The sequence below is a fragment of the Pseudophryne corroboree genome, chromosome 3 (genome assembly GCF_028390025.1).
Source record: "Pseudophryne corroboree isolate aPseCor3 chromosome 3, aPseCor3.hap2, whole genome shotgun sequence".
Lineage (NCBI taxonomy): Eukaryota > Metazoa > Chordata > Amphibia > Anura > Myobatrachidae > Pseudophryne > Pseudophryne corroboree.
Window position 1 is genome coordinate 488,125,452 of NC_086446.1, and position 11,170 is coordinate 488,136,621.

The 11,170-nt window shown below is 43.9% G+C and overlaps 1 protein-coding gene across 2 annotated transcripts in view; it reads left to right on the top strand.

Annotated features, from left to right (window-relative positions):
- LOC135056124 (ABC-type organic anion transporter ABCA8-like) overlaps nucleotides 1-10,307 on the top strand; it is a 380,977-nt gene extending 370,670 nt beyond the window's left edge. For both annotated transcript variants that reach the window (XM_063960911.1, XM_063960912.1), the window contains exons 35-39: nucleotides 325-444; nucleotides 1,401-1,541; nucleotides 6,245-6,324; nucleotides 8,202-8,257; nucleotides 8,719-10,307. In XM_063960911.1, the coding sequence (XP_063816981.1) occupies nucleotides 325-444; nucleotides 1,401-1,541; nucleotides 6,245-6,324; nucleotides 8,202-8,257; nucleotides 8,719-8,811 (490 nt within the window). In that variant the 3' untranslated portion in view covers nucleotides 8,812-10,307. The remainder of the gene's footprint in view (nucleotides 1-324; nucleotides 445-1,400; nucleotides 1,542-6,244; nucleotides 6,325-8,201; nucleotides 8,258-8,718) is intronic.
- Nucleotides 10,308-11,170: the final 863 nt, after the last annotated feature.

An 11,170-nucleotide genomic window follows, 5' to 3' on the forward strand; every position in this document is an offset into this window, starting at 1 on the left:
AATCACTCTGCGGTAAGAGTGCGACTGAAAAGCTTCGCTAGACCCTGTGTGAAACTACATCGGCTGTTGTAATAGTACGTCGCGTGTGCGCATTGCACCGCATACGCATGCGCAGAAGTGCCTTTTTTTGCCTCATTGCTGCACAGCGAACTAATGCAGCTAGCGATCAACTCGGAATGACCCCAGTAATGTCCAGGCTTTCACAAAATATGTACTAATTTTCCATTTTATCAGTGATTGAAACTAGGAAGTGTAAAATAAATAGGTAAAAAAATATAATTTAACAGATGCAATGAGTTTAAATCAAAATCTTCTCTACTGAAGGAGAGCGATCCGTGCAGCTTTCAAAAACAAGGATAGAGGAGCTATTCTGACCACACATTACATGGAGGAGGCAGAAGCTGTGTGTGACCGTGTTGCTATCATGGTTTCTGGAAAACTCAGGTAAAGAGAACAATTGGGAGCTTGTAAATCCTAAAGCTGGGTGTACACTATACAATTATCTGGCAGACCATCAGTCCAATCTGGCTGGTTGGAATGAAAATCTGGTAATGTATGGGAGCAACTTACAGTTGACCATTTGCTCCCAAACACTGGAAAATGTGCAAAAACTGTGATTCAGGCAGTATCCGGTTAGTATACCGACAGTCGGTATCCTGGCGGTCACAATACAGACGCTGGGATCCCGATGGGGGCACCATACCGGCGAGGTAGGTGATTCCCCATCTATAGGTGTCCACGACACCCATAGAGGGAGAATAGAACCGAGCCCCGCAGCGTGGTGAGCGCACCGAGCCCGCAAGGGGCTTAGTTCCCCTCGCCACCCTGCCTGCATCCTAACGCTCTGGATGCCGATGTCAAGATAGTAACATTCGGCATCCTGGGAGGCGGTATTACATACCGAACCCATTCAGGCAAATTGGTTTAATCTGTGATTTAAACAATTTGTCTGATTTACCTTTTTTGTCAGTCTACCAGTGTTTGTGAGCAAATGGTCCATAATAATAACAGAGCAATTGTACTCTAGGCAATACAGATTGAGTCTCCCTTATCTAAAATGCTTGGGACCAGAGGTATTTTGGATATGGGATTTTTCCGTATTTTGGAATAATTGCATCCCATAATGAGATATCATGGTGATGGGACCTAAATCTAAGCGCAAAATGCATTTATGTTTCATATACACCTTATATACACAGCCTGAAGGTCATTTAATATAATATTTTTATTAACTTTGTGTATTAAACAAAGTTTGTGTACATTAAGCCATCAAAAAACAAAGGTTTCACTATCTCACTCTCACTCAAAAAAGTCCGTATTTCGGAATATTTGGATATGGGATACTCAACCTGTATTGTCTTTGTTTAATTAATCTCCACTCTTCTCTCATTCACATGCAGGTGCATCGGGTCCATTCAACAACTAAAGAGCAAGTTTGGTAAAGGCTATCTCCTGGAGATTAAAGTGAAGGATTCTCACCATCTGGATGTGATTCACCAGGAGATAATGCGGCTGTTCCCACAAGCAGCCAGACAGGACAGGTGATGTACAAGAGCAGCACTGAATTATATTTGCCCAGCATACATCTAAGTGTTTTTTAGTTTGGAACAAACATTGTATTACCAGTTATTTATATAGCATACATATTTCACTGCGCTTTACAGAGAATATTTGCCCAATCACATCACTTCCTGCCCCAGTGTAGCTTACAATCGACAATCTGTTCCCTACACCACTTTCACAAACACACACACACATACACACTAGGGCTCTTTTTTTTTTTTTTGTCCAGAGCCAAATAACCTGTAGGTATATTTTTGGATTGTGGGAGGAAACCGGAGTACCCGAAGTGTGTCGAGCATATTCAGACTCCACACAGTTAGGGTCGTCGTGGGAATCGAACCCACACTATGGGGAGGGGGGCATAGAGGCTGGCTACAATGGAGCACACTATGGGGAGGGGGGTATGGAGGCAAATGCTAGGAGCTTAGGAAATAAAATCCCAGAACTAACTGCAATAATGACAAGGGATGATCTAGACATTGTGGCAATTACAGAGTCATGGTACAATGAAAATCATGACTGGGACATAGCTATACCGGGATATACTTTATTTAGGAAGGACAGAATTGGAAAAATCGGAGGAGGGGTAGCAATGTATGTAAAAAATGCCATAAATACTACATTAATACAAAGTATTGAAGAAAAAACTGAGGCCCTTTGGGTGACCATAGAAACAGGGGAAAAGTTGATTATTCGTATTGGCATGATATACAGGACACCAGGTCAGGAAGAGGAACTTGACAAGAACCTATTGCAGGACATAACTAAAATGGCATTAAAAGGAGAGGTAATAATCATGGGAGACTTTAATCTTCCTGATGTAAACTGGGAGGTGTCTGTTGCTAGTTCCACTAGAAGTAGGAACATTTTAAATTCCCTTCAGGGAGCATCCCTCCACCAATTGGTGAGGGAGCCCACTCGGAAAGACGCAATATTAGACTTAATACTTACAAATGGAGACAGATTATCGGACGTAAAAGTGGGTGAAAACCTGGGATCCAGTGATCATCAAGCAGTATGGTTCAGCATTAAGACAGAGACTGACTCGTCCCATACAAAAACAAAGGTGTTGGATTTTAGGAAGGCTGATTTTGTAGGGATGGGAAAATGTGTAAGCGATTCTTTGGCAGAGTGGAGGAACTTGGAAACAGTGCAGGAAAGGTAGAAAACATTAAAATGTGCAATATTGAAGGCAACAGACCTTTGTATCAAAACTGTTAGGAAAAACACAAGGAAAAGGAAGCCAGTGTGGTTTGCAAAAGACGTAGCAAATATTGTGAGAGCAAAAAAGATGGCTTTTAGGAAATATAAGCAGACACAAAATAATGAAGACAAAAAGATATATCTTGTAAGACAGAAGGAGACAAAGAAGGTAATCAGATGTGCAAAGGCACAAGCTGAGGAGAAAATGGCCCAGTCAGTGGGTAAAGGAGGCAAAACTTTTTTTAGGTATATAAGCGAAAAGAGAAAAACAAAAGGCGGTATTATAAAACTAAAGACGGACACTGGGAGTCTTGTTGAAGGAGACAATTTAATAGCAGATCATCTTAATGATTATTTTTGCTCAGTATTTACTACTGAAAGAGAGGGGAAGGGGCCACAGTTAAGTTGCAGGGATATTCAGGAAAATGAAACAAGTACATTTACAGAGGAGAAGGTCCTAACAGAACTCTCAAAGCTGAAAGTGGACAAATCTATGGGGCCAGATGGGATACATCCAAGGATATTAAAAGAACTTAAAGAGGTGCTGGTAGCACCATTGACAGAATTATTCAATCAGTCATTAGCTACAGGAGAAATTCCAGGGGACTGGAAAAGAGCAAACGTAGTCCCACTGCACAAAAGTGGAAGCAAGGAAGAGGCAAACAACTACAGACCAGTGAGTCTTACATCAGTAGTAGGGAAATTGATGGAAACACTCTTAAAAGAAATAGTTGTAGATTATCTCAAATCCGGCAATTTACTGGATCCCAAACAGCATGGATTCACTGGGGGGAGATCATGTTAAACAAATCTTATTGACTTTTTTGATTGTGTGACTAAAGTGATGGATAAAGGTGGAGCCATGGATATAGCTTATCTAGACTTTAGTAAGGCTTTTGACACAGTTCCACATCGCAGACTGCTAAATAAACTTGAAAGTTTGGGATTGGATATTAGGATTATTGAATGGATAAGATCTTGGTTGAAGGATAGAAAACAGAGAGTTGTGGTAAATGGAGTGCATTCACAGGAGGGAAATGTTACCAGTGGAGTACCCCAGGGATCTGTACTTGGACCAGTGCTTTTTAATATCTTTATTGGTGACATTGCAAATGGCATTAAAGGGAAAGTATGCCTTTTTGCAGATGACACAAAGGTATGCAACAGGGTAGACACACCAGGTGGGGTAAAACAAATGATTGAGGATCTAGGTAGACTAGAGGAATGGTCAAGAGTCTGGCAATTACAGTTTAATGCCAAAAAATGCAAAATCATGCACTTGGGTCTCAAAAATCCTAAAGCTAAATACAGTATTAATGGCACTATACTGGAAACTACTGAGGAGGAAAGGGATCTAGGAGTCACTATTTCAGATGACTTAAAAGCAGGTAAGCAATGTAACAAGGCATGAGGAAGGCTAGTCAGATGCTTGGCTGCATTGGGAGAGGAATCAGCAGCAGAAAGAAAGAAGTAATAATGCCACTGTATAGGTCATTGGTACGGCCTCATCTAGAATACTGTATTCAGTTCTGGAAGCCATATCTTCAAAAGGATATTAATACATTAGAAACTGTACAAAGGAGGGCAACTAAAATGGTGCATGGCCTACATCACAAAACATACCCAGAAAGACTAAGAAATCTCAATATGTATAGTTTGGAGCAGAGAAGGGAAAGGGGGGACATGATAGAAACCTTTAAATATATCAAGGGTTTTAACAAAGTCCAGGAGGGAAACATTCTCCAAATGAAGAGAAGCAATAGGACACGAGGACATGCACTGAGACTGGAGGGGGGGGGAGGTTCAGGGGAAATTTGCGGAAAAATTATTTCACAGAAAGGGTAGTGGACAAGTGGAATAGCCTCCCATCAGAGGTGGTAGAGGCTAAGACAGTAGAGCAATTTAAACATGCATGGGATAGACATAAGGATATCCTTACAAAGAAATAAGGATCAAATAAGGTTAGTGATAAAAAAATAAAAATAAATAAGGGGCAGACTAGATGGGCAAAGTGGTTCTTATCTGCCGACAAATTCTATGTTTCTATGTTTCTTTGTTACAGGGGAGCACACTATGGGGAGGGGGTATGGATGCAGGCTACAGGCGAGCACACTATGGGGAGGGGGTATGGATGCACGCTACAGGGGAGCACACTATGGGGAGGGGGCATCGAGGCTGGCTACAGGGGAGAACACTAAGGGGAGGGGGCATAGAGGATGGCTACAATGGAGCACATTATGGGGAGAGGATATGGAGGCTGGCTACAGGGGAGAACACTATGGGGAGAGGGTATGGAGGCTGGCTACAGGGGAGAACACTATGGGGAGAGGGTATGGAGGCTGGCTACAGGGGAGAACACTATGGGGAGAGGGTATGGAGGCTGGCTACAGGGGAGAACACTATGGGGAGAGGGTATGGAGGCTGGCTACAGGGGAGAACACTATGGGGAGAGGGTATGGAGGCTGGCTACAGGGGAGAACACTATAGGGAGGGGGTATGGAGGCAGGCAACAGGGGAGAACACTATGGGGAGGGGGCATAGAGGCTGGCTACAGGGGAGAACACTATGGGGAGGGGACATAGAGGCTGGATACAGGGGAGAACACTATGGGGAGGGGGTATAGAGGCTGGCTACAATGGAGCACATTATGGGGAGGGGGTATGGAGGCAGGCTACAGGGGAGAACACTATGGGGAGGGGGTATGGAGGCAGGCTACAGGTGAAAACACTATGGGGAGGGGGTATTGAGGCTGGCTACAGGGGAGAACACTATGGGGAGGGGGCATAGAGGCTGGCTACAGAGGAGAACACTATGGGGAGGGGGTATGGAGGTAGGCTACAGGGGAGAACACTATGGGGAGGGGGGCGTAGAGGCTGGCTACAATGGAGCCAGCCTCTATGCCACTATAGAGAGGGGGTATGGAGGCTGGCTACAGGGGAATAAACACACTAAGGGGGGTGGAGGCTTGTGGGCTGGCTACAGGAATGGTGGGTGGGAATCGGAGTGCATTCTGCGGGCTGGGGTCGGGGAGCTGGAGGCTGCCTACAGTAGCTTATATAGTTCAGAGTAGCACAACCCATAAGGGGAGAAAAGTTCAGAGTAGCACAACCCGTCACCCAGCCAGCCAGCAGCTGCAAAAGCCCCATGGGAAGTCAGCGCTGTGGTGAGGGCGGAGCTACGCAGGAGGACTCGTGGAGGCTGCCTGCACCACGGCTGCTGTATGGGGTAGGAAGGGGGGATTCCGCCAGATCAGTTAATTGTTTTATTTACTTCAGTGGCCGGCAGGTGGCCAGAGCAGGGTATTAACAGATGCACCAGCACCCATTTTGTGCCCCTCTGCCTCGGGGCCCCTATGAACCACGAGGCCCGGTAAAGCTGTCCCCTTTGACCCCCCCTTGTCGCCGGGCCTGCCTATAGACATAAACTGTTGTAACCTGCTTCAATGTTGGCCACCAATCTTTCTCTGATTATTCCTCAGGTTCTCTTCATTGCTGGTCTATAAGATCCCAATGGATAATGTGCAGTCACTATCACAGGCTTTCTTGCAGCTCGAGGAAGGTGAGCTCTTACTCAGATCAGGATCAGCAGATTCAGAATGGGGAAGGAGGTGGTGGAGTATATGATAGAGGCAGACAATGGTATAATGCAGAGAAATGGTGAGCCTGGTCACATGGCTGTAGCAGTGATAATGTATGAGTAGGGTGGACAGGGAAGTGCAGGGGTAGTGCAGTAACATGAAGTTTTAAAAATGAGAAGGAGAATTTGTAGCTCTGCATAGGTGCTGGGAACATTCAGAATTTCAGAGTCACCGAAACAAGCAAAAAACACAATAAACAAAGTCCATTCAGTTTTTACCAATAACCTCTATTATGTTTGTCTACATCAGCATGTTCTGAAGTATCTGCATAAAGGTCCATGTGACTTATACCCTTTCACATCGCACAAATAACCCGGTATATTGCCAAGTCGAGGTGCGGTGTAAAAGGGATATGTTCCAATTTACCGGGTCCCCTGGCTTGGCATTTTAACTTGGGAATAAAGCAGGGTTATTACCGTGTCAGGTGTGGTGATCCGGGACCTGTTCACAATATTAAGGAGGCGGCGTGGAGATGATCTCATCTCCAAGCGCCGCCTCCGCCACCAATGACATCAGCGCTGCCTCCGCCTGATTTGGGTTGCCAGTCTGAAAGGGGTCTCAAGGCAGGTTGCACCCGAGAAGGACCCGTGTACAATTCCCTGGTGCAATCCGCCATTACGATGTAAAAGCGGTATTATATAAACATGTAGGATTGCATTGGGAGATATGACTCATATATGTAGGAGGGTATTAGGTCATGTGAATATCATACACATGTAGATGAGTATTAGATCATGTGACTTCAGTGACATGCAGTGAGGTAAATAGATGGGAGGCACTGGCTAGTAACAGAGCAAGATTTACACGCACACATATACTGTATATGAACTCGAAGGTTCTTGTGGGCATTATATAAAGGTGAAGTCATATGGGTTGAGTACGGGATCCCAACAGTCAAGATGCTGGTGGTCAGAATACTGATAGTGGCATCCCGATGGTCAGAATCCTGACACTTTTTAAAAGGTAAGCTATCCCTACCCCTACCCCTTCCTACCCACAGCCTAACCCTTCCCTCCCACAACCTAACCATAACCCTCCCTCCCCTCCCCGCAACCTCCTAACCCCTCCCCCCCCCCTTTCCCCCCTGCTTGCAGCCTAACCCTAATCCTCCCCAGCATACTTACATTCAGGATTCTGGCTGTAGGGATGCCAACTACATCCACAGCAGTACAGATGGAGCCACGATCATCTTGGCTTCTCTGCTGCACCTGGGTGCACCATGGTTTATTAGCATAAGCCCTTCATCTATTGTTCTCAGCTGCAATACAATACAGAGAGAACAATACAGCAGGGGATTAAGTCTGAATGCCCTGGCTCAATTAATCATATTAAAGGCCAAGATAAAGATGGCTCCATCTATATATACTGCTGGAAATATGGTGAGTTTTGATCAGAGACGTGTTGACAAGGTAGGCACATCAGCTGGCATACTCCAGTATGCTCGAGCTTTGCCTCCCTTGCCCTCATGTCACTGTGATTTACACATACATGTAGATGGGTGTTAGCCTGGACACTTAGGTAGCTATATCAGAGTAATAAATAGCACCTAGCATGGGTAAGTGTCTTTATTTGGCAGTTCAAGATAAGCCCTCCAGCTAATACTATTCAGAAAGTCTCACCAATGACTACAACCCCAAGGACAGCTGTGCTGTAGTAAAAGCACCGCTATCTATCTATCTATCTATCTATCTATCTATCTATCTATCTATCTATCTATCTATCTATCTATCTATCTATCTATCTATCTATCTATCTAATTATGTGTCCTGACTGAAATTGTGTTCTTGTCTCTCTGCAGCAAAACGTGTCTATAACATTGAGGAATACAGTTTTTCCCAATCCACCCTTGAACAGGTAATTTCATGCTCCTTCTGTGTGTCTGAAGGAAGGAAATCTCAAGGCATAGTCTCAGAAGTGGAGGCTCTTTAAAGTAGTCTCTTTCAACATACCTTAAGTGAGAGGGAAGGGGAGCTGTGTCTGTCAGAAAACAGTTGTGATGGAACAGGGATCTATTTCTAATGTCAAAACATGTTGTTCGCCATTACATGTAGAATCTGACCTACGTAAGTAAGATGGAATAAAAATGGACTCTTCATGACCTTTTAATGCTACTCTTGAGATTGTCCTTCCCCGCATGTTCGCAGATGCCATGGAAACACTGTCACATGCATAGTGCTATTCTTTACCTCTCTTCTCCTTTACTTAACATGTGGACTGAGCCACATTCCGTTCCCCCATCTCTCTGCAATCACCCAAACTGTATGTTCCCAGCTAACCCAGATCCCCCACAAGTTACTATCTGCCACTCCCCACAGGTGTTCCTGGATCTGGTGAAGGAGCAGGAAAAGGAGGATTTTAACCTGGACATCACATTTGGGTGGAAGCACCTACGGACAGAGAGCATCTGATAATATAGAAAACTCATTGAATGAAGAAATTTGCTAGACAATATAATGTGACACCTGTTGTTCCTATCACCTCTCTACAATATGTCTATAGTGTATTAGCTACAGTCACTACATTCCAGAACATAGTGAATGAGTGAGATTACCAGAACAAGTGCTTTATTGAATGCCAGAATGATATCACTAAGCTCTACTGAGCCACATTACACTGGATATCATATCATTCCAGGCTCTGTTCAGTGATATATATATTATTGTTACAAGAGACATCTGTATGCATGTCTTATAATCTCATCAGTAAGTCTCACCCTGCAGACCATGTAACCACTTGTCTTTTCCCCAATGTACTGTCCAGTGCTGAATAGTCAATTACAGCAATACTATATTCATATAAATAACTATAGCAATTTGTTTATATATCAATATAATAGTTCTCTATAACAGGACATCATTACTGGGGAGTGTATTTCTATGGTAACCCAGTTCAATCCATGGAATATTCATATAACTGATAAACAGGTTTCAACCTTCCTTTCTAGAGCCACATACTAATTAGAAAAATAATGACATCAGGTATTTTGCAGCGCAGTTGTTTGAAAAATGTAACAATTATTGAATACCATTTGTGAATTACTTTCTTCAATATCACAGTGTTCTCTGCCTTTATTAGATGTCATGGATTCTATTATAATCACACAAGTAAGCAGGGCTTTCAGGAAAAGTCATGTGACACAAATAGGAAGTTCAGAGTCATGGGACACAAATAGACAGGAAGTTCAGAGAGTGTCTTCTGACATTATTAGGCTGGGGCATTCAGGCAGTCATTTATAAAATGACTGGGTGAAGAATAGTGATGACAATCGAAGGCTGTACCATCAATTGTCAATGGATTTAAACCATCAGACGAAATCATTGATGGTTTAGCCAACAATGGTGAATGCTGCGAATGAGCAAACAGCAGCCATTGGATCGGCACTGCCCGTGTTTTCACAACATCAGTGTCGCCATCAATGTTGTAGCATCGGTGCTGTACCATCGAGGGGAAAAAACACCATCGGCCATAGACCATCGATGGCTGTGAACCATCAATGGTCGATATCCATCCCTAGTAAAGAATTGGAAATAAAAAGGTGGAGGTAGTGAGGTACTGAATCCTTCTGTACAGTAAGTGCAAGAGCAGGGCTCTTTGACCCCCTGTGCTAGACTCATCCCTAATTATACGTGATATCATGAGATATCACAGAGGGGGAGGGGCTGCCAGCACCAAGAAGTAGATAACTAGATTGTACAGGAAGCTTGAATGAGCAAGGTCCTCTCCACTTTGTCTTCTTTACATAATTATACTAAATGACCACTTTAATTATGTATCTATGTGAATTTATATACTGTCTGTATTAGTCTGTACTAATTTGATATCAGTTTTATATTCTTGAACAGCACTGCAGGACCGCTGTGATTCATTATAAATAAAAGATAATAGTAATAGTAAAAATTAAAAAGTGTTTGTTACCTTTTATCAACAGTGGTTCCCTTCCCCCTCCCTCTCTGGACTCTTCTTGTGCTCATATTTAACCTGTGGCATATGTGAGTCAGAAAGAAGGTCTAGGGCTCTGGGAAGGTTGAGAGGTAATCAGTTAGATTCTGCCCTTTGAAAGTCTCTGTGATTCCAGAGAACCTCAAATTATTTCTCCTACTCTTATTTCGAGGTGGTCAAGCTTTTCACACATCATACCACAAGAATGCGATTGGGAGTCCATGCCGGTGGCCTGAAACAAGTGAATTGTATCCCCTATATCGCTTAGTCTTTTCTCCAAGCCTGAGATCCATGAGGTGTTAGAATAAAACTTAACCAATGCAGAATCTAGGGAGGTCTGCATAGTTTCACATTTTTTATCAATATGGTGCAAAAGGGCTGTGGAAATTTCTGCAACTATGGCCCTCATTCTGAGTTGATTGCTTGCTAGCTACTTTTATCAGCCGTGAAAACGCATAGTCGCCGCCCACGGTGGGAGTGTATTTTAGCATAGCAGGAGTGTGAACGCCTGTGCAGCCGAGCGGCAGTAAACACATTTTGTGCAGAACAAGACCACCTCTGTAGTTACTTATTCTGTGCGATGATTGCTGCGATGAGTGACACGGTAATGACGTCAGATACCCACCCAGCAAACGCCCGGCCACGCATGCGTTTTTCCAAACACTCCCAGAAAACGGTCAGTTGCCACCCAGAAACTCCCACTTCCTGTCAATCTCCTTGCATCCGCCAGTGCGACTGAAAGCGTCGCTAGACCCTGTGCAAAACCACGATGCTCATTGTACCTGTACACTGCGCATGCGCATTGCGGTGCATACGCATGCGCAGATT